Genomic DNA, 24,250 nt, shown 5'->3' on the forward strand with positions numbered 1-24,250 from the left:
TGTGTGCCTGTGGGGTCTGAAGAAAGCTTTCGGAAGAAAACGCATCGCTGTTGCAGCTCTTTCTAAAATTTGGGGTGGCGTATATTCCAATAGAGGCGGCTGTAGGGAGGAAGAACTGCAGCGCGCCTACTCACAGCTCTCAGGTTCGCACTTAATACTTGGTTGAAAGAGTAACACTTGTCAAATGATCCGACGGAGAAATTCTGTGGAACTTGGTTGCTAAAGCAATGTTTTTCTTAAGAGAGCTTTCACTAAAGGCCTTTACCAAATCTTCAAAAGCTTTGCTTAATTACACCATTATTACTATGATTTTTTAAAATGAGATTCTAGTTACTGGCTCTTAGCGGGCTTGCTACCTGTCAGTGTTTGAACGTGGCTGATTATCTGCTTAAGCTATGATGGACTAGTCTTTTTGAAAAAGTTGCTTGGATTCTCCTTCCCATGTGTACTACACTAAAGGATACCACCAGCAGTTTGTGCTGCAAATGCGGTTAATGCTCATGAAGCTGTGGGGGTTTAAATTTTTTTTTTTAACTTTGAGATTACACTATTTAACACTGAACTTAACGGTAAGGGTAATCCAACCAGAATTCTGCATCTTCCAGTGTAATTTTTTTAACATACATTAACTGTAGTGTCTGCTTGATAATTCTGTATCTTAGAAAATATTTCCCATGGGTACTTAATATCCTTACCTCTCAGTTTTGTCTAGATGGACACTGTTGGAATAATATTATGAGCCTCCTGATAACATGCAACTTACTAGCTTTGTCAAAAAAAGAAACAACCAATACTTCCTGCTTTTTTAGGCAAAGATCTGAAAAATTCTTTGAGGATAGATTTGTCAGAACAAAGCTCGTTTTTGTTGTAGTTTTGCTTTGAAATGGAGTGCCACATATGTTGTTCTGTACCACCCGAACAACCAGAGGAGCTCTGAATGGCCAACTCCAGTTAGAAAGGAGCATGTTCTGTCTTTAGAGTTCAGGTTAACAAAATGTAGGTGCTGATGCAGTGTTGTATTTCAGTGTCACTGATGTGCACCTTGTTAATCTGTTGTAGTAAAGTCATCTACTTGTATAGGTACGGGAGCATAGTTTCTCTACAGGCTGTGCTAGTGTCTTGCTTAACATTGTGGAGGTTCTCAGATTTTTTTCATTCCATGGGGGTTATGGAGTGGGAAAGGCTGACAACTCCGTGCTGAAGGGGTGAGATGCTAAGTATGCTTTGTCATGAAGTTAGTCTGCCTCTGAAATACTGGTATGGAAACCTGGCTAACATGTAAAGGTCTGCAGGGTGTGCTAACCTGGAAACAAGTCTTCTTGTAATTCATGCTAATAAACACATAGTGTATTTAATTATATTTATTTATATATATTTAAGCCATTAAAATGTACTTTCTGTGACTGAGTAAACTGTGGTACAAAATAAATGACTATAATGCCTTCATGTAAAAACTAAAGGGATGTTCCAGTAACATTTGTGAACAGGTGAGGCTTTAACAAATCCACAGTTCAGTCTTGTAATGTGAGTTCTTATCTCCCCTTTCATTTGTGTTTCTTATCTTCCTGTTTTGACAAGAACCTTTTTAAGTGTAAGGCATAACTGTAGGGACTACACTTGTTTTCTTTTTGTTCATTAAAACAAAACAAACAGAAAACAAACAAAAATCCCAAACCCGCCTTCCCCCCAAGAAAAAAAACCCACCTTCCCTTCGATGCTGTTTTTAATTTGGTATAATTCAAATGCTTGACACAGATAAAAGTGTTGGCTAGAAGGAATAGTAACATAAGCAAGCTGAAATTACTTTGGTGTGTAGTTTTTATGTATGAATTAGTTAGGCTTCCTGTGCACCTGACCTACAGAAGTTTGGTTCCTCCATGGAAAGTTACATAGCAGAAAGCTGAAAAAAGTATTGATGTATAATCACTGTAAAGATGGTTACGGTAGTTTGAGATATTGTCCCCTTGCCAGAAATTGCTATTCCTGCTACTTGAAGCTGTTACTAAGCATGTTTTGAGTTAACTAGACTGTGAATTCATAATTAATTGGATGGAGTTATACTTAGACGGTCTGTGGGTGGCAACCTCTGTTAGAGGCATGGTACAAAATACAGGGAATAGTAACATTGTGTCTGTTTAACCAGTGATTGTGGGATTGAGGCTGAGATTAAGTTTCTGTTTTCAAGGTGCCATACGCTATCAGGCTCAGGTGTGTGTGACATTTTTTTGTTCCCTAGGAAAATTACTACTTGAGTTATTAAACATGAAGTAGAAGATTCATTCTTGGCAATTTAGAAGTACCTGTAGTTTTATCCTCCTATTTGTCATACAGTTACCTTAAAAACGGGACAAGTCACTTTGCAAATTACTCTTTTGAGATTCAGGAATTCCAGGGGAAAGATAGTGGATGGCTAAAATCATGTTTTATATCATGAAGTATTCATGGTCTTCAGAAAAACATTGTTGGCAACAAGAGTGTGAAGTTCAAAACAAAATAATCCTCTGCTTCCCTGCACACATAGTTCTGAGGTCGTGAAGCTAGGTAACCTCTTGGGCACCAGTGGAAATTCTTGCCTAGGTAAAGTTGCCCCCTGTGTGTATTACTGCTGCTCATTTGGTAAGCACATTTTTGTGTACACAGTTTTAAATTAATCCATTTCTGCATGTTTTGAAAACAAATACATATCCCACACATACTAATGTACATAATCCTTTACTTACTATCCACACTTGGAATCTTTTTGAATCAAATCTTCCTCTTTTCTAGATACTTGAGTTATTTGATGCAGATGAAAAAAGTCTTGAGTGGATGCAAGTTCTCATCTGTGGGGCCTAACCTGTCATGGCTGAGTCACATGGACACACAGTACATGCAAACATAGATATCACTCCTCTTTTTCTTTAATATGCTTTTAATATTAGAGGAGAACAAAAATATTAATGAAATAGTTGTCTGTTTTCCTTAGTGATGAAATTAAGGTAAAAGTATTTTTCTTGAGTGCTGTATCAAGCTCATTGATCTTTTAGCTCTGCCTCTAGATAACTTCTCAGCTATGACTTTCACTCATGTATCTCTGCTCAACTCAGAGTACAGATATGGTATTGTAAGAGGTATAATTTTGCTAGTTGGTGATTATTCAGGAAGAAAAGTCATTCTAATCTCTGATTTCAGGCTGAGCTTGTCAAGCCAGCAGGGAATCTATTACTATAGCTGTGAAAAGAAATTGCATTTCTTCTGGATGCTGTCAGGACCTGAATATTTTGACAGCTCTGTCACTTTGGATTTTTCCAGAGTAAATTTCTTTAAGAAAATATTTTAAATTAAATTTATGTGACAGGAATAGCTAAAATTTGAACACACGAGATGAACTTTTCTGGCTGGTGAACATGCACTACATTGGACTCGAGTTCTTCATGAGGATACTAATTCTTAAGCGAAAATAAACCGTGCAGATAGTGAACTAAAATCCTGAGTCTTAATTTACATTGTAGAAAAGCCTGGTTAAGAAAACATTTGATAAGCTGTGGTACTGTGTTTTTACTTAGGGGTTAGATATTGCTCCACAAACTGGTGTATATTGTATTTTTTCATGCTGTTAGGCTGCAAATCTTGCCTGTCAGAAGTTTGAGTTATAGAACTGCATATGGGGTATTTCCACCTGGACACAGAATAGCTGTCAAGCTTTTGTTCATTTATAGGCAACACTGGGAACAGTGTTAAACTATCAGGTATGTGACACTTGAAAGTTAATCTAGGTTCACAAATGTAGGATGTCCGGGTGCATCACCATAAGCCATTGAGATTTAGAAGGTACTTGTAATTGTTTCAAGTAATTTTTCTGTATTTATGTGTTGGCTTAGCCTCAGTTCTTGGTGGGATTTTTTTTTTTCTTTTGCATACAGAGAAGACAATATATGTCTAAGTAACTGATTTTATAAGGTAGTACAAAGGTGAAAACAAACAAAAAAACCCCAACCCCAAACCCTCCGTGCATCTTTTTTGTGTATATCATCCTATGAATTTTTAAGAAGAGGGTTTGGAATGGTACTGCACCCAAAGCATTTTCAGTTGAACTAAACCCCCTCTGCCCTGCACCGTTTCAAATTTGAGATCTCGCAGAAGCTATCTAGCAAGGAGATTTTTGTTTTCCATTATTGTTGGTTTTTGTTTTCCATTATTTTTTGTAACCCATAGAAACTTCTAGTTCAGTTAGTGTTTTGACAATGACGTTAATACTTGTAATGATAGGTAAGCATTATTGTAGTCTTTTTTTCTAATGTAACTAGGCTACAGTCACGGTTGCTTTTAAGTAAGCTGAATTGGTTAGAAAGCAATTTCTTTGTGAAGTAACGGGATGTGTGTGTATATATGTGCTGTGTAGGTATGAAAAACTTCCTTTCTTTTCCTTGCTAATTGCATAACGAAGTGTCATCTGGCAGAGAAACAATGTGAGGCTCTATGACATCTCTAAAATTACACTTCAAGTCAAGACAGCTTTAGTAAAATCATTACTCTTCTGTCTGAAAAAATGACTTTTTTCCTTGCTCAAGCTTGCAAATCTTCATAGGGTATCTTTCTAAAAGTTCACGAGCTGTAGTCTATAAGGGATTGGTGTACAAGTGACTGTTAGAGGTGTGGTTATGTTTGGAGATTCATTTTGCAGCATAGTAAATAGCTTGAGGCTTCAGCATTTTTAAAAAAAACTGTTCTTGAATCATCTTCATACCTGTATTCCAGTACTTAATTGCATTGCTCTGACCATGCTGCATATGTCTGTCTGGTTATCATTTCACTGCTGATCATCAGCTTCTGTATCTCTTAAAGCCTGAGGCTCATATCATTTCTGAACCGGACAGCTGATCATCCTAATATTCTCTGCTGGGTAGTTGAATTGTCTCTTGTCAGCCTTTTTATTTGAGAGTACAAAATGTCAGCTGGCTGGCTAATTGAGAAATTTAAACTGTTTTTAACGAATTGGGCAAAGCCCACTGGAATTGTCTGACAAGATAGTGGTGCATTTTTCAGTGCACATATTTGGAATCAGTTTGTAATTCTGAAAGCAAGTCTTTTTATTAATATAAGAACTGAAGGTGCTGCAGTCATGGCTTCCTTTTAAACCAGTACATTATAAAAAAAACCAGTTGCTGTGATTTGAAAGCTTGGAAACAGTTGAGTTGCAGCTTCAAACTGTAACATGCATTATAGTGTGATTTTTATCTTTCTATCCTTACTGAGTCCTGACAGTGTTGTAAAAAAGTGTTTGGCTAGTCTTATGCAGCATGTTGGGTTTGAAGGAAGACATGGCAACAAGCCAAGAAAGTGAAAATTAGCAAACAAGTATTTTACCTTTTTATACATTAAGCTACCCTGCAGGGTTATGTGTTCACTAAATTTTAAACGATTGTTTTAAAAGTAGAGGAATGAGAAATGAAAATAGCACTAGCTCTTCTGATTCTTCATTGAAGGATGTTATTATCATATCCCCGTCCATTCTAGCTGCTATGGTAACCAGTTAATTTACTGACAATCAGCAGATAAAGTTTAGACATTGTTATGTACATGAAGTACATTTAAAAAAATATGTAAATTCTTCCATGTACATTTTCCACAGTATTAAGGGTTGTACTTTCTTTTGAAACTTGGATCAGCTGCATCCAAAATATATTAAATAAAACTTGATACAGGTCATTTGCAGCATGTATACAAATTAGTTTAGATAAATCATGCATTGTCCTACAAACTAGTTATTTCTGGCTTATTGTAATATAGCTCCTGAATTTTTTCCAGCAGCATAATAAAATGGCTAATCAGGTGAATGGTAATGCGGTACAGTTAAAAGAAGAGGAAGAACCAATGGATACTTCCAGTGTAACTCACACAGAACACTACAAGACACTGATAGAGGCAGGCCTCCCACAGAAGGTGGCAGAGAGACTTGATGAAATATTTCAGACAGGTATAATATGCATTTCTTGTTTCTGACTGGTTATGAAAGTGAGGGCATACCATTTTCAAATTTTTATAGATTAAGGTTTAAAAAATCATTGTTTTTGATCTGTGTAGCTCTGAATGTTTTGCTACTTTGACTTCCCTAAAGGCAAATTGGGTTTGACATTGACTAATTACTTGACACATCCTTAGTGTTGTATGTGATATCTTAGTTGCTTGAGGGCACAGAGCACTAGTTTCAGACGTTGTCAAATAAAGATGTATGTTTGAGCATACTAAACTGTATTTTTTTTTTTCTTCAATCTGAATCATCATTTTGCTTTTACTTTTCTACTGTCAACTCCTCACAGTGGTTCTTAAACACTCAAGGGCTGGATTAGGTGATTTAGTGAGGGAAGCAACTAGCTTGTCTTGCCTGGGACTACATTTGAATTGAGTCTGCCTGTGGATTTTTTTGTTCTCTCTAGTTCTGAGTGGACAGTTTAATCCATGTTGTTTATTACACTGAAATGTTCAGTTTGACACTAACAGCTTTTCAACAAAGTTGAGGACTAAGCTATCTAGCAAATCAAGTAATACCTTGCTGGTAGCAAGTGGACTCTGCAAGTTCTATGGAGGTTTCTTTACATACAAAGGTTTTTCTATTTTGTTTTTGTAACCCCCTTATTATTTTGTCCTATAAACAGAGGCTTCCTTTTCCTCTTTAGAGTGTGTTCTGTGAACAGATTTACAAGAAGCAGTAGAAATGCTCTATGCGCTGAACTTGAATGCCTTGGTGGCAAGATGACAGTTTTTGTTGAAAAGAGTCAAAATTCACTGATCAAGTGAAGGCAGTTCAAAAACAATACCTTATCAATCTTCAGTATGATACTCTGGCTCATGTGGATGATGTCTTTTGGAAGTCATTCACAGTGAGCTTTCATCAAGCCTTTACCAGCTTTTATTGGCTTTAGACATGCACTTTCTAACAGTGGGTCACGATGATGCGCACTTGATGGTTTGAGAGAAGGTGTAAATGCCTGGGCAGAGGAACCTGTGGGGCTCTAACACGTGTCGCAGTTAGTTTGTGTTGTGAGGAGTTCTTAAGGGGTTTAAAAGCTTCAGCCCAGAACCTGACTACCTAGTATAATTCTAGTGCATGAGTAACATGGGAATTGGGAATCACACTTCCTTAATGCCACTTAAGATGTTTGCATTGTGCAGGGATTTGTCAGTGAAGCAAACTACTTTTGAAACCTGAGCCAAATTTGGGGTTGAATTTTGGGATTTTTAATCTGCTGAGGTCTTACATGAAAGATACAGGTGCCTTCCAATATGCAGGATCACTTCTGAAATGTAGTCCTTGGGCTTGGCACTACTGTGCATTTTGAAATTAAATAGCAGTTAAATAATCTGCGTATATTTTGGAGATCAAGCTGTTGCAAAGTGTGTGGAGTTCTTGGTCTCTGTCCTAAATTTTGCTGTGTAGTTTAAAAAGGGCAACTCTTACTCTGTACTCTCATGTTCCACACCTCATTCAAGTGCATTACAAAAGGAAAGAAATAATCTATAAAGATCCTTTAACAGAAAAAGTGCTTCAGAACTGGTCCAGTGTTTCTTGGGGCAGTCTGTACCTGTAAAATTAACATTAGCCTTTTCGGGTACATAGCAGGGCTCAAAATAACTTTTTGAATTCTGGCTCTTCAACTGCATAGAGCAACAAAATAAATAAATAAATAAAATGAGACATGCACAAAGTCCACAAATTTTTGCTTTTTGAACTTGGAGGAAAGATTGAACAAACCATTCTACTTCCTAATAGTTTGTGGGGTAGAGTACTTTATAAGTATTTGATTGTCAGTTAGGTCACTCCTTTTTCACACAGAATAACATACCTGTAATGCTCACAGGTCAGCTTACTCTAGAACAGCTCCATTCAAGAGGAGGAAATGTGAAACTTAAAATGAAAGGCAAGCAAACAAAATCCAAATTATTACAAGTGAGCCAGAGTTCACTGTTTTAAACCCTGGTGTGTAATACTGCTTTTATGCAGCAGATTGGATTCCTGAATGTTAGAAAACTATTACATGTGGGATATAATCTTGCACATCAGTTAGTGCTTAGGTATATACATTTTAATTTAACTTTTTTCATTGTTGTACTCATGTTCTTTCATATACTTGTGTAGGAATATGTAATTATATTAAATGTATACTTCTGTTTCTATGGAACGTAACTTTTTGACTTTAAAAGCAAACTGCGTAGTTCTTAGTTTGTCTGAAATTCAATAGAAATCTGTAACTTCTTTATCTTTAACTTTTAGGGTTGGTAGCTTATGTCGATCTTGATGAAAGAGCAATTGATGCTCTTAGGGAATTTAATGAAGAAGGAGCCCTCTCTGTATTACAGCAATTTAAAGAAAGTGACCTGTCGCATGTACAGGTAAGGTGAGAGCTCCAGGAGTGTGAGCACATAAGTATAAATAGTGTTCTGGCACTATTGGCAGGAGAGTTGTAACTTAGAAATTCATTAATGTTGCTGTATTCTAACATTTTGAACCCAAATCACAAGCCTGTTAATTTGCCTTAACTGTGTAGGTATTTGAGTGCAAAGCAAAAGCTCCCAGATAATAAAAATGACTGTGATATTGAGGAAAAGAAAAGGTAAAAATACTACCTGCAATCTGACTTTTTTTTTCAGTCTTGACAAGTTTGTTCAATTAATTTGTTATATTTTCTAAAGGATTCTTCTGACATTTTGTTTATTGCATTGGCTTGATATCGTGACCTCACGTTATGGGTGTAAGATTTGGTAGATTCCCAGGGCTTTTCATACACAAAATTGAATTATTTTGTAAATTGTATCTACAGAACAAAAGTGCATTTTTATGTGGAGTTATGAAGACCTACAGGCAAAGAGAGAAACAAGGCAGCAAAGTACAGGAATCGACGAAGGGACCAGATGAAGCAAAGATTAAGGTAACATTTAGAAAATATTGATTATTCTGTACTGCCTGATATTGCCTGTATGCAGACTGAAGTAATTTTGGGTATACTTAAAAAGCATCAGTACTACCTGCCTGAGTATATTCACACTTGACTTTAAAGAAATGTATGAATGATAGAGATTCCGGAGAGGGAGGACTTGTTTGAAATGCAGATCTTCATGCATTTTGGTAATTGTGTAATCAGGAACTTAATGTTATGAGAGGTCTGTGAAAACAGTGGTATCTGTTTACGAATTGTCTTAGTTGTCCTTTTATATAGAAGTTTTTATGCAGTCATAAAATTACTTTGAGACTGATTGGACATTTGAAAAGATATTAGTGTGTTAAACTCTTCTGTTTTGTAAAAACCTAAGTACAGAGTGGGTGAAAAGAATTGCCTGGTGTTCTGGAGTTCCTGGGGTACTACATATATAATGGAAAATAAGGGGAAAGAAAAACGTGTTCTTTCCAGTGGTCTTACAGTATAAAACGAGTGTTGCTGTTTGTGGTAGTGGCTTTTTAAAACCCCAAAATTCCAAGGGTTTTGGTAGCTTCTGTCTGTCCATGTATAATTTGTTATCAGATGTGGCAAGGAGCAGGTAAGGACTTGCTTATCTTAAGACACGTTTTATTCTTTATATTTTAACCCACTGTTGTCCCCCCCCATAATTAATGTGACCTTTTTTTTTTTCCCCCAGGCTTTGCTAGAGAGGACTGGTTACACTTTGGATGTAACTACAGGACAGAGGAAATATGGGGGCCCTCCTCCAGATACTATATATTCTGGTGTTCAGCCTGGTATTGGAACAGAGGTTAGTATGTACAGACTGATGTGTTACTTTGTAGCTTTGTGCAAACTGATAAATAAGAAACACTTGAAAATAAACTGTATTGCAAGTGAAAGTTTAGAGTAAAGCATTCTTGTGTGGTTGTATGCCTTCACCAGCCTGTCTTGCTCCTCAGTAATCTGCAAAAGATAAGATAATAGGCTGAGGTGGTGTAAGGAGGTGGAATATACTAGGCAAGGCTATGTAAAATTTCTTAAAATGTAATAGGTCATTAAATTGTCAGACTTCATGATCTACCCTGAAGCTTATGGTCCATTGCTTAGAAAGTGATCAATGTAAGTATTAGCTGTATAGACATGTAAAAGCATGACTCAAAGGTATATGACTGTTTACAAAGTGACATGTTTATTTTATGCAGTGTGCTGAATGTGAAAAAGACTTGGGTATAAAGATACCTGCATACAAAGTTTTGAAGAGGACAACTGAGATTAGTAATTGTTAAGGAATTGTTTATTTGCTTTTGTTTCAACCTGTATGAAAGTGTCCTTGGTGCTTTCATGGACTGATAGTGAAACTAAAACACTGTAGGAGACCATGTAGCTTGTTTTCTTTCCTAAATTTTGGATTTCTGTATTCAGAAAGGTTGCATAGAAGTTTTTTACCAATTCAGTGGTGTTGCCAGGGTGATAATGTGATGGCGTAAAGTCTTACTGCACCATGCTTCGTTGACATGAGGAAGCATTTCTTTACAGAGAGAGTGGTCAAAGACTAGAACAGGCTTCCTGGAAACATGGTCGATGCCCCAAGCCTGTCAGTGTTTGAGGTATTTGTACAATGCTCTTAATAATACGGTTTAACTTTTGGTCACCCCTGTAGTGGTCAGGCAGTTGAACTAGATGATCACTGTAGTCCCTTCGAACTGAACTATTCTGTTCTATTAAGGACTGACAATACTTAACTGATGGTATTTTGTCCTGTTGGTGTTGGTTAGCCTCTTTAGGAAGTCACAGGAAAGCCATAAAGTTCTCTGTACTTTAATATGAGTATGTTCTTGTACTCTTGTTTCCTGAAGTTTACTAGAATGGATAACTTCTACACACAAGTACAGGCTGGGTGGAGAATGGATCAAGAGCAGCCCTGAGGAGAAGGATTTGGGGGTACTGGTGGACGAAAAGCTGGACATGAGCTGGCTGTGTGCGCTGGCAGCCCAGAAAACCAACCATATCCTGGCCTGTATCCAGAGCAGCGTGGCCAGGAAGTCAAGGGGAGGGATTCTCCCCCCTCTACTCTGCTTTTGTGACACCCCACCTGGAGTTTTGTGTCCAGCCCTGGGCCTTTCAACATCAGGATACTGACTGGTTGGAGCAAGTCCCGAGGAGGCCACGAAGATGATCAGAGGGCTGGAGCACCTCTGCTATGATGAAAGGCTGCAAGAATTGGGCTTGTTCAGCCTGGAGAAGAGGAGGCTCCGAGGAGACCTCATTGCAGCCTTCCAGTATCTGAAGGGGGCCTACAAGGGTGCTGGGAGAGGACTTTTTACAAGAGCCTGTAGTGATAGGACAAGGGGCAACGGGTTTAAATTGAAAGTGGGGAGGTTTAGATTAGATATCAGGAAGAAGTTCTTCCCGGAGAGGGTGGGGAGCACTGGGACAGGTTGCCCAGAGAAGCTGTGGATGCCCCATCCCTGGAAGTGCCCAAGGCCAGGCTGGATGAGGCTTTGAGCAACCTGGTCTAGTGGAAGGTGTCCCTGCCCATGGCAGGGGGGTTGGAACTAGGTGCTCTTTAAGGTGCCTTCCAACCCAAACCATTCTGTGAACTTGTGGAAATTTAGTCTTCAGCTCTTGCTGTTATCTCTGAGGTACAGTAATCAACAACTTAAACATGATCTTATGAATTGATAGACTAGGCAGAGCATGTTTGATCACACGTGACTGGAGATTGTCGTGGCACTTTTTTTCCCCCAAAATGAGGTGTATAGGTTTTTTTTACTGTTGGGTTTTGTTTTAAGGTGGGTTTCCACCCCTACTTAAGCTTTTGAGAACCACTTCTTTTGTCCTCATAGTTCTAGTTATATAGGAGTGTAAATGCCTCTTTGCTAATATCGTGTGTAAAAATAGGAAAAAAACACAAGATGTATCGCTTTTGGATTGTGGCAATCAATCTTTTGTGTTTCAACCTTATTTAAATAATACTGAAGCTCTCATAGCTTGTGCCAGCTCATGTATGTTGATGCCAGAGCTGTCACTAATGTCAGTAATGGCAAATCTCTGTTTTATAAGGATGCCCAGAGTGTTACTGATCTCAAGAAGATACATACTATGTAGACTTTTCCCCTCCCAAGGCGTATCAGATCTTTCTGCTGTAAATATTTGTACAACAACAGAATTTCTTTTTAAAACATAAAGTGGAATTAATTGCATTTTAACTGTAGCTTTAGTTCTCTTTCAATATGTACTTGAACATTGCACAGGAAAACTAAAGTATTAGTAAATCATCTTAAGGGTGTTCAGCATACTGAACATCCACATTGTCATTGTGAACGCTTTGCTGAAAGGATTATGTGGGTGAAGCTGCCCAGTGTATTTTTTCAAGTGGGTGGGCTTTAAGAGCAGCTAGACCTTTTTGGATTAAGATTCTGTAATAAAATCAAATAGTTACAGCTGTGCGGAAGCTTGGAGGAGAAAATAATTGCAGTAGGATTTGATTTTAACCTCGAGTATTCATTTTATTGAAGGAATTGGTGTTTGAATGTAAAGCATTTAGCTTACAGTGAGGTCACGTGATGTTGATACTTGGAGAGACGTGTTTAGGAGTATTTATTGGATGAGAATGGAAGCAGTTATTTGGGTGTTTTCTTTCCCTCCTTACAGTGACTTTGTCATTTGCATCTGCAAACACTGATAACTGCTTACCCCCAAGGGGCTTGTATAGTGCTTCTTTGTTTTCCTTAAAATTTCTTTTTTTCTCTGCTTTTTCTTACCTCCTGTTATGAAAGCTGTTCTTAAAGATGATCATAAATGTTTAAAAAAATAAATTAAGGACATAACTGATGTGGTACTTGATATCCATCCTTCACCTTTTCCTGTAAATGAGTGTAAGTAAAACATGATTTGAAGAACAGGAGGCTTCATTCGTAACGAAAATACTAGCCCTTTACTACACTATAATAAGGATGGAGGAAAGTACTTTTCAAAATAAGCACAGTGCAGCCAGCATGATGAGAATGATTAAGTCTATACTGATTGCTGGTTTGGTTTAAGTTTTATTGAAGGATCTCCAGACAAAGTAAGTCCTACTCCTGAAGTTTTGAGAGGCTTCTATTTCAGTGTTTTTCAGTGATGTGAAATAAAAATGTGAACATTCTGTAAACAGATTATTTGACCATAATGTGCCAAGAAGATGTGCAAGATTAGATATCTGTGTACCAGTTTCAACTGTATAAAGTGGAGAGGTTGCTACATGTCCTTTTTAGGGCTGAAATTTATTGGTTTTGATAAACATTATCATTGAATGTCATTCTCAAAAATGCAGAATTACTGTGAATGGTAAGATGGTATTGCATCCACTCCTCTGTGAGTGCATGGTCAGAATTTGTAAGAAAAAGTCAGAGAAGGGTTCTGAGGTCAACTTGTAATCTGGAGAATGTTATGTTGCTAAAGATAATGGGGCAATTTAATCTGCTTTTGCCCATAATAAATTGAATGGGAAGAATCAGATACTGTACTAACTAACTTCAATAGTATAATAATCTCAGCAGGAGTTGAACTAGACAAAGCTTGTGCTGGATTTAGTACACAAATGGAATGTTGCTTTTGTACTGGGAGAACTGTGGGGGTTCAAAGGTTTTTGTACTGTAACCAAATTTTTTTCCACTACCATGTATATATATAATTTTTTTTTAATAAATGTTGTAGATGTTGATGAGGTGAAGCAGTCATGCAGCCTACATTAATTAGTGCTTAAATCTGGCATTTAGGAAAAACTGACTGCAAAGCACATGAAGAGCACTATTGAAAGGAGTGAGTTTTTGAAGAATCTCTTGAAACACTGCAGTACACTTCTGTTAGCTTGCAGTGACAACACAAGAGGCTCACTTACTGAAATAACTGAAGGATGCATCATGTAGAGTGCAGAATTGGATTGTACCCCTCCATAATGCTCTGTAAAATTGTTCAGGAAGCTGAAATTGATTTTTTCCTAGTTGAAGACTTTTCATAATTAATCTTCTAAAACAGCAATAAAGAAAAAAAATGAAATGGAGTACTTTGTACAGGTCCTTTAGGAAGCATAACTGGAAGAAGTAATTGTAATGGTCTGCGATTCCAACAAAGACCAAGAAGTGATGAAGTTGCATCCTACTTAAACAAGATCTCTTCTGGTGTTTCACTGATAATGTCAGTTTGCAAAGTTTTTCCACAGTACTCGTGTTGTGGAACTAAAAAATGAAGCAAAACATCTGATATTTACATTCTTTGGTATTTCGGTAACTTTATTGAAGCTTATCAACATATCTGAAAGAAGAAGTTATTGCAGAGGTTTCTTCTGATCCTTGCAAGATGTTCAAGCAGTGTTTGTCATGTCTGGTATTGATCTCATAGTTCATATTAGAAGCAAAGCTCAAAGCAAATTGACTTAGATGTGCATTACTCCCATGGAGTTATCTAGTCCTTCCATTATAAATAGAAATTACTCTAGAATATAGGTCAGGTATGAGTGTATTCAAATTAAATCCTTAATTCTGTTTCTTTTACTAGCTCCTAGAGTGTATTACCTGAACTGAACTGCACTAGCAGTCTTTTGGAATTGTCTGTGGTCTAAAGTTTGTAGAGACTGAGCTGAAGAGACTGGAAAGAAAGGAGGAAACAGAAGCATTCAGGATGGTAGATCTTTGGCCAATAGCTGGAAAAGTAGACTTTGTGTTTGGATTAGGGTTTTCTCTCTTTCTTAGGTCTTCTGGTGTGTCACCTTCAGTTCTGCTGGAGTGGCATCTGAAACGGAGAAATTAATGTGGACTTTTTACATTTGACTTAAAACCAGTTACAGCTTGTGGAGAGTTCAGTTGATGCTTTCGCTGTCTTTGTAGCAAGTTGGAGTTCCTGTCTTGTGCATTTCCATAATGGTATCAGTTTTTTTGTCTTGAAAAACTGTGCATGAGTTTTGGAATTAAATTTTCTAGGTGTAATGACAATGGAATTACCTGCTTGTAGGGTTTTTTTGAGAGACGGGGGAAAGCCTGTTGCTTCTGCCATTAGATAATGGCAGTATGATAAATCTGTTCTTTTTTTCCCCAGAATAGCAAATAAGTCATGGTCAGTTTGCATTCATGTTGAACTGAGAGGCTAATCTAAGTGAAAGAAATGTTCTGGAAACTGAATTTCGGAAGTATTTGTACAATGTGAAGACATCTAAAGGTTCTAGCTTTCCTTTGGAGGAAAATAATCTCTGTTCTCCTCATGGGTTTGTTCAGATCAATGCTTATGTGGGTATTCTCAGTGTCTCCAGTTTTGCAACTGTCTGCTAAGCCTTCAGTACCAGCTATGACTTCCATCTAGGCAAGGCCTTGCCATAAAGGTGGTCTTGTCCTAGCTTTTTTTTTTTTACTACAAAAAATATTAACATTAAAATAAATAGAATTTGATCTTAGTGGGTGTTCGGAATGTTTTTCTATAAGCAGCTCAGCGAATTTGAGAATTCGGAGATCTGCAGCAATTAAGCAGTTTGAGGGGAGGGAGGGGAAGGGAAGCTTTCTAGGGAGACCTTGACTGAAGGAATTAAACTTCTTAACAAAAGTTTACCAAAGTTTATTGTAATCTTTCTATATAAGGAACAAAAGCATGAGGACTCCAGATTTTCTCAGACAAATAATAGAACATTCAGTTGATGGAAGCTGAAACAAATACAGACTAGAAGTAAAATTACAACATACGTTCAAAGTGGAAAATGTGCGTCAGGTGATTAAAGATTTTTGTAGATTTTTTTCCCCCTGTTTCTGTAGCTTTCTGATGAAGATTAAGTTACAGAATGGTTTGAAAATACTGCAAGAGTAAGGAAGTGCTTGGCCTGCTTTTATATAAATACCCAAATAGATAGTCTTTTAAGGTTTTTGCCAAAATTATAACCAGGTAAGAACCATTTATCTCTTCAGTGTTGGAAATTTACAACCTCTTCATTACAAATAATAAAGCCAAGTTTTCCATATGTAAAACCTAGTACGTGCAGCAGGAGGTTTAGAAGACTTCGTGTGACATACAGCAATATTGGCAGCACTGAAGGCTGCAGTGATGGCTACAGTGTTTCTGCTGTGATGGTTTGTGCTGCAGTGTACTTCTCTCAGGAACTTTCAAGTACTAAAAGTAAGTTTGAATTTCTGAAAAAGCTTTGTTTAAGTGTCCTCTTCCTTTCTAGGTTTTTGTTGGTAAGATTCCAAGAGACTTGTATGAAGATGAATTGGTACCACTGTTTGAGAAAGCTGGTCCAATTTGGGATTTGCGTCTCATGATGGATCCTCTTTCTGGTCAAAACAGAGGTTACGCTTTCATTACCTTTTGTAGTAAAGATGCAGCGCAGGAAGCAGTCAAACTGGTGAGTAACTTATTTTCAAACTGGACAAGATAATGTAAACAGCAAGCATGTTGGTAATCTGTTAGATAATGAAGTTTTTGAAGTGTTTCATTAGTGTCCATTGACAGACTCAAAATTGTACTTTCTTAAAAATTGCCTCCTGATTTGATTTAGTATATACAAATAATGTTCTACTTTTAAGACTGTAGTCTGCTATAGACTACTGCAGTCTGCTGGAGTACTTGCTTGATTATAGTAAGAGCTTACTTGATTTACAACTGGAAAATAAATTATTCAAGCTTCACCCTTCCTACTATAAAGAGCTGATTAGAGATGCTTTGTTTTGCTGTTGCGAAGAGGTCTCTGACTTGGTTCTCTTTATGGTTCACAAAGGCCTTTAGTTCTTTCCAGTGGCAGTCATGCAGTGAGCTCACTGCTTGGAAACCTGACTTGGCCTGCATCTACATGGTTTGGCAAAGGACACAGAGCAGTCCCCAGAGAGTTAAAATGAGAGACAGCAGTCTGGAGGCCTGGCTCATTTGGCCTTGCCTCTGCCTGAGAGGAGCAAGTAGAATTAGGCAGATCAGTGTGTATCTCCCAAGGTCTTGTGTTATGGCTGTGAAATACTGCTGTGCTATGAACCAAAACAGGTGAAATGCTCTATCTCTTTTGCCTTAGCAGAACTCAGCTGATCCTGTATGAAGAAGTGGGGAAAACCTAACCATCTAGTTAAGCTGGGGAAAAAAACCCCAACCTGAAACTTAAGAAGTGATTCTCTTGCATTGTAAGGGCTTCAGAAGGAGTCATTTCCTCTAAATATTCCAGTGTTTGTTCCCTCAAATATTTTCATTTATTTAGAAACAGTTGCAGTTGTTACATTACCCTCTTCCACAGCTAGGGATTGCAATGCCCTGCTTAGGCTTTGTTTCTTTTCTAGAACTTACTTGGGTGTTTCCTGGAAGAGATGCAAAAAATGTTATTGCAATTGATTTTTTTCTGGGTTTCAGTGTTTGAAGTTGGTAGATAAGAGTTCATGTCACTTATGAGGTAAAAACTGTTTTGAAACTTTTTTCTTTTTTTCTAAGTCCTTCCTTGTGCTGGGTTCAGTCAGGAAAGAATTAACTCTCTTTGCCCTGGCTGCTAGGAAGCTGTTCCTGGCTGCAGAGAGCAGTACTGATCAGGTCTCAGCTGGTGCTGGGCAATGCCTGCACCAGATTCAAGGTCTTTCTCCACTTCTGATCCTGCAGCTGCGTTCCCAGCTCTTGCTGTCTCGCTACAGGCAGTGTAGGGGACACACAGCTCAGGCACCTGACCCCAACTGACCAAGGGAGTATTTCATTCCATAGTGCGTCATCCTCGGGGCACAGGCAGGTAGGGGGTATGGGAGCCCTTACTCTCTCTCTTGCTCGTTTACTTCCTGGCACTTGCTAACCTTCTGCCTGACTCCCGCGTTAGCTGCTTTGCTAACTCCTACGCTGGCTCATTCATGAGGGAGTTGGTGGGTTTGTTTAGTTTTCCCGGTCGTGCTATCGCTGGCAGGGTTTGCTTGGAATCTGCTGCAGCAGCGCTTGGGCTCTGGGCCTCAGCCTGCGGCCCTCAGCCTGCGATCGCTCTCGGCCTGCGACTCTCGGGCTCTCTGGGTCTGACTCCCACTACTCAACACCTGTTGTGTACTGGTCAGTGGGTGGTGAGAAATTGTATCATATTGTATCATATGTTTTTATTGTTTTATTTATTATTAGTAGTACTTGTATATACGAATTTAGATTTAATTAGTAAATAGTTCTTATCTCAATTTTACGAGCTTCTTTATTTCTTTTTCCTCCAATTTGTCCCCTCCACTGGAGGAGGGGAGAGGGATTTGTGAGAGCGACTTCGTGCTATTTTGCTAGCCGGAGTTAAACCACAACAGTCCTGTATCTGGATTCCGTTGCCCTTACCTCTTCCATTCTGTCATTATCCATGGGGCTGAGTGTGTGCTTAGGTGAAATATTTTCCACAGGCTACTGGGGGAAAGGAAAATGGGGCAGGCACATGCTAAATTTTGGAGCTAATTAAACATGGATAATAAGGTGAGATTGTTTCAGAAAATCAACTTGAAATTTTGAAGTCTTGGTTTCTATGCACAAGGTTTTGGGGTTTTTTTTTTTTTATTCTGCTTTTGTTTGCAGCTGCCAGTGGGAATGGGATTGATTCTAAGTAATATGGTTTGATAAGATAAAATATAATTTGAAAAGCAGATTCAGATTAAGTTCATGGCACTGGAACACAAAGTTTTATTGAATTACAAACCACTGGTGTATGTGAAGCAAAAATCTGAAATGTTTTTGTCTGCCTTAGTGATTTGTTTGCCTGTGGTACCATAACACTCTGCTAGATCTTGAATAGGCAAATGTTACTTGAAGGTATTGCGCTGTCATCTGTATGGATATGGCTCAGCTAGGGTAAAAGTCCCTGAAAGCTTTGTTTTAAAGAATTAGATGAGATTTTCAGAAACTGGCTGGTGGTCAACCATCCATCCTCTTAAGCTGTGTTTGAAAGTCCTGCCTTAAAACAAGGATGATGTCTATCGTGAATTTTGTTGTTTAGTTTTTTTTTTTTTAAAAGGTTAAACTCTTGTACTTTTAAGCACCTGTTGGGAGTTTTGGTGTTCAGAATAATTCAGCTGTGCATGCAAGCATGAAGCAGTGGGCTCAATTTTTTTTAATGGGAAGTTTTAAAACTTAACATAGCATTCATAGAATCCTAGTGTTTACAGAGTCCAAAAAATCCCCGGTGTGAGGGGAACAAGGTCACACACTGATGTAGACTTTTGAGTATCTCTCAGAAAATCTTCTTAGTATTTAAAAGCTATCAGAGTGAAGTGGAAGAACTCATGGGATGTCTAATGCTATGCATTTGCTTATTAATAACAGCAGCAATGACTGACATTGAGTCCCAGCACAGAAAGCAGTCACCAGTTTTCTAGAAAGATGCTTTCAAGTCTGAGGTAAACAGTAGGTGAATTAATGTACCCCACACAATTTGTAGCTGTTAAGTGTTGTTCCTTGTACATAAGCTTCTTTGTGGCTTTCCGTTCACCATGACATCCAAAGTTTCTATGGAAAACTAAGCTTCGCAGTGTTCTTCCAAGGAAATGCTGACCGAAATACTGCAATTCCAGTTCTTCTCTTGTAATATGGATTCAATATTCTATGTATGAAAGTTGTAGATTGAGAAGAAAATAGCTGATTTTATGATTTTGAGGATCTTTTGATCTGTCTTACTGTGGATAAAACAAATGAATGGCTTTTTATTTTCTTAGTGTGACAACTATGAAATTCGTCCTGGGAAGCACCTTGGAGTATGCATCTCAGTGGCAAACAACAGGTTATTTGTTGGGTCAATTCCAAAGAATAAGACTAAGGAAAACATACTGGAAGAGTTCAGTAAAGTCACAGGTAAGACCACCTTAATGAGTTTTTCACACTGATCCCAAATTACCAGTCTCTGTTTTGTAGGTCTGGTTATTTGACAGATGTGTTCGGCTATCATTTAGAACGATTTCCAAGTTGGATTCTAAGTTTGTTTCTGGTAGAAATTTTATATATCAAATGTATTTTATGGTGGAATGTAAAAGAGACTAGTGTCTGTTTTACTGATTGCTAGTTGAATGTTGATGTAGGTTTACAATTTGAGATGGAAACAACAAATGGACTCTGAAAAAAAGTGAAGGTCCTAATTCTGTTACCTGTTCTAGCTGCCTACTGACAACACTGTATCTGTAACTGAATCCTACAGTAGATTCAGCTTTGGCAACTGAGAAGTTTTTGGGGAGTTTCAAAGAAATGTATTGTGGAGGAGGGAATACTAAGTAAGTTTAGAGGGACTGTTATTGTAGAAATAGTTATTTGACAGATTAATTCTATCCCAGTTCTTTAGTGTTGTTCCCCAGTGTATGCAGCAAGTAGGAAGAACGGAAGTCTGCTCGTCACTAGAAGGATGCTTAGGCTTTAAATCAGAATTTGAGGTCTTGATCACCTGCTTTTGTTTCTGTTGGAGAGTTATAACCTACTGATTTTTTAGGATTGCTGTTTATAAGTACTTCAGGGAAGTGGTGACGTCAGAAGGTGTATATTCATCTAGTTATCTCTCCTTTTGGAGAAATGTGGAAGAAATTCCTTCCAGCTTCCCCTGGAGGCAGGGCAGATGCCACGTATTAATGCTGACTGCTTTTCAAAAATGTAAAAATGGTAAAAGAAAATACAGGAAACTTATGCTATGAACTGTTCAGGTTGATGTTTTGCAGGGCCTAATTGTGAGGTAAGTTTGTTCTGGAGAATTTTACCTGCTAGATGACCTGTTTCTCAGGAAATTAGATGAATACTTGTTATTTGTTTTGCTTTTCTTGCACTTCTTCCCCCTTCAGGTGTTAAATTCAAAGGCTGTGTATTACAAAAAAACACCAAGTGGAGGTGTTTTAGAGTAGAGACTAGGTTTTGTTTCTTCTTTCCTTCTGAAGCTTAACACTAAAGACCTGTTTTTCAGAGGGTTTGGTGGATGTAATCTTGTATCATCAACCTGATGATAAAAAGAAGAATCGAGGCTTCTGCTTCTTGGAATATGAGGATCACAAGTCCGCAGCACAAGCTCGCCGCCGCCTGATGAGTGGGAAAGTAAAAGTCTGGGGAAACGTCGTGACAGTGGAATGGGCTGATCCAGTAGAGGAACCTGATCCAGAAGTCATGGCCAAGGTAAGTAAAAACTTACCTGGAAGTTCTTGTGCTTTGGGTGGAATTTCTTTACGCCATAGTGACAAAGATTTGTTCCAGATGAGCAGTGCTAGTTTTGAGATATAAAAAGCAGTTAGAGGGCATTTTCATAGCAAGCCATGCAGACTGGCATGGTCTGAGCACTGCAAAATGTAACTTATTAGGAACGTGCTGTTGCAACCAGCTGTTCACATTTAAACTGGTAGTGTACAGGTTTATCCTACTGGATTGGCACGTCAGTCTGTTCATTATCTGCTTCTGCTGATAATGAATTCTAGGTGGCTATTGTGTAGAACTATTTTCCAGAGTAAGAAGAAGGTGGAGTTCAGCATAGGGAATGACATGCTCTTTATCCCTGTGTTTGGGATAACTCTCTGCTGCTCTTGAGGTCTATTACTAAAATTTTACTGGGATTTGTAGCATCCCAGAAGCAGAAAATCAAAGTTGGATATTCTTCTGGTCATGGAAGGGAACTGTGGAAGGAGAGAAGTTGTAGAAACTTCATACAGGTAACTACAAGGTGTTTTTTGGGGGGGAGGGAGGTGTGTCTGGAGTTGGTGGTGGGTGGTTTGTGGTTTTTTGTTTTGGTTTGGTTTTTAATTTTGTTTTGTTTTTGTTTGCTAACAGGTACAGAATTTATAAGGGTACCCGAAATTTATTAATGCAGAGAAGGAGGAAATAAAGATCTTATTTTATGCTACTTTCCTTTAAGTTTTGACGTTTAAAGATTACAGCTTTTGTTCTCTCTTTTTTTTTTTTTTTTTTTCCTCCAGGTGAAAGTTTTATTTGTAAGAAACTTGGCCACTACTGTGACAGAAGAAATTCTTGAGAAATCCTTTTCTGAATTTGGAAAGCTGGAAAGAGTAAAGAAGTTGAAGGATTATGCTTTTGTTCATTTTGAGGACAGAGGTGCAGCAGTGAAGGTAGGTTGATTATTCTTTCCTAGCTACATTGATGTGAGCAGATTATTTTGTACTGTAATGGAATTTCTTAAAACCATTTGTAAATACCTAGATAAGGTAATTTTTAGACCCTGTTTAAGGTTATGGTTGTGAGAATTTTAACACTAATAATTTTGTTCCTTCAGTTTCAGTAGCTAGTAGGATGTGAAACTTGAACAGAACTGTGGCAGGTTAACAAATAGACTGGAAAAGAGGTATAGACCAATGCAGGAGTGTCTCGAGAAGGGGGGGGGAATCAACCTTGACAATTTTTTTGAGGAAACACTTACAGAAGCTATCAGTTGTCTCTCAAAAGCTTCTTTCTAAAGGATGTATGTAGTTGTGGAGCGACGAAAGTATTGAATAGAAGTTGCAAGGTAATTAAAGAAATGCCTTGTTAAGGGAAAAAGAATGGCACTAGCAACTCCCGTAATGCATTACCCAATTTTAACTCTATATGCTTCTTAGAAGGTTTCTTCTTAAATGTTGGAGGTCATTATTGTGAACTACAAAGAAGTCTTCATTTGTATCCAAGAGCAGTTGAAAAGGTGTCATGGTTTAGCCTTATTTGGCAATTAAGTACCAGACACTCCCTCCCTCCCTCCCTCTCTCACTGCAGGAGGAAGGTCAGAGGGGAAGAAAAAAGAAAGATTGTAAAAGTTGAGATAAGAACTGTTTAATAATATAAATTAATCTTAAAGTGATACTAACAATACAGTTAGTAGTAAGTAATTAAAACAATAGAAAGTAGAACACAGGACACAGTATCTCACCATCTGACACAGCCAGATTTCAAAACAGCAGGCAAAATCTGAGTGGAGAAGGGAAAAAAAAACCCCCAAAACCCAACAACCCTGAACTGGAGGGCGGAGAGAAACACCCCCCCAACCCTCCACCACACTGAGAACCTGCTTCTCTAATTGCAGTGCCAGGAACTAAGGAAAGGAGCCATCAACCCAGCTATCAGCTAGCCCAAAAGCCTTAACAGTCTCACCTGACTCCCTGCTGCACCTTCCCTCCCTGCCACTTTCGCCCCTTCCAAACTGCACATGCATCCAGCCTGGCCTGACATATCATGGAATGAAACAAAATCCCTTGACTGCTGTAGGCCAGCCAGCTCTGTGTAGGAGAGCAGCTCGTTCCTGCCTGAAACCTGTACAGGAGACCAATAATCTCTTCTCTTTGTACTTTAGTGGATTGAATTCTATAGAAATTAATCCCATCTCTTTTAAAATCCGTAGTTTATGGGGGGAAGAAGGAGGGCAAGGAAGTGTCTTGCTCTTGGGGGTCTTGGGCATGTTGTATGTCATGTATATGGCTACATAGAGAGTTCAAAGGCTCTTTACTCAACCTTATTAATCACTTTATAACCATTTAGTCGCTTACAATTTTCCTACCCGCCAAGACAGGGTTTAGAATACTTTAGGATGAATGTCATTCACTAATGAAGTTGGTTTGGGTAGGTTCAGGCCATGTCCAAGAGAAAGTAAGACCCTTTCTGTCAACAGTCTGTCAGCAACACCTCCTTGCATGTTTTGGTAAGACCCTTTCTGTCAACAGTCAGCAACACCTCCTTGCATGTTTTACTGTTGTATGTCTTCAAATGCTCTCCAGTCCCTTCCCAGTAAACCTTATTTGTAAATGCTGTTAAATTTGAGCAACTGAAACCTTCTGTCAGATGAGAAAAGATAGATCAAGTGCAGTACAGCAGAGCATGTCTAATACTCATCTTCTCTGAAACAAGCTGCAATACGACCACATCTGTCCCATGTAACTGATTTATAACCACTAAATTGGTTCATTAATTTTTTTAGATTTTTTTTTCTGTATGAGTGTGTTTGTTGTTTTAAATAAAAGCATTATGGTATTAACGTGTGGAATGCATGGAATTGGCTCACTGATTCCAGTGTCTACTTATTTTCATAGTGACATGGTTTAGCCCTGTCAGGCAATTAAGCACCACCAGTTGCTCTACCACTGCACCACCACCCCACCCTCCCCCACCTCCCCAGTCTCCTAGTGAGGAAGGGTCGGAGGAAAAACAGGGAGGCTTGTAAAAAGTTGAGATAAGAACTATTTAATTACATAAATAAAACTTATGGAGTTACCAACAATGCTATTGCTAATAAGTGATTAAAAGAACAGGAAAATAGAACAAAAGATACAGGATCTCACCACCTGTGGGCAGACACAGCCGGGTTCCAGGACAGCAGGCAAAAATAAATCCAAAGCCCCAAGGAGAGAAAAAAAACCCCTCCCTGAGCGCAGGAGCCAAGGGCAGGGGGAATGCAAACC

At 38.3% G+C, this 24,250-nt stretch overlaps 1 protein-coding gene across 4 annotated transcripts in view; it reads left to right on the top strand.

The window, feature by feature from the left end:
- Positions 1–5,789: 5,789 nt before the first annotated feature.
- Positions 5,790–24,250, top strand: part of HNRNPR (heterogeneous nuclear ribonucleoprotein R) — a 21,736-nt gene continuing 3,275 nt past the window's right edge. The window contains exons 1-9 of one of the 4 annotated variants that reach the window (XM_010155748.1): positions 5,794–5,956; positions 8,252–8,370; positions 8,799–8,906; positions 9,613–9,726; positions 16,108–16,284; positions 19,568–19,703; positions 20,214–20,224; positions 20,793–20,996; positions 21,788–21,937. In XM_010155748.1, coding sequence (XP_010154050.1) covers positions 5,800–5,956; positions 8,252–8,370; positions 8,799–8,906; positions 9,613–9,726; positions 16,108–16,284; positions 19,568–19,703; positions 20,214–20,224; positions 20,793–20,996; positions 21,788–21,937 — 1,176 coding nt within the window. In that variant the 5' untranslated portion in view covers positions 5,794–5,799. Of the gene's footprint in view, positions 5,957–8,251; positions 8,371–8,798; positions 8,907–9,612; positions 9,727–16,107; positions 16,285–19,567; positions 19,704–20,213; positions 20,225–20,790; positions 20,997–21,787; positions 21,938–24,250 lie in introns of all 4 variants that reach the window. The other 3 variants (XM_010155749.1, XM_010155750.1, XM_010155751.1) reach the window with 3 other exon arrangements.

The sequence above is a fragment of the Eurypyga helias genome, unplaced genomic scaffold (assembly GCF_000690775.1).
Source record: "Eurypyga helias isolate BGI_N326 unplaced genomic scaffold, ASM69077v1 scaffold17497, whole genome shotgun sequence".
Taxonomy (NCBI): Eukaryota; Metazoa; Chordata; class Aves; order Eurypygiformes; family Eurypygidae; genus Eurypyga; species Eurypyga helias.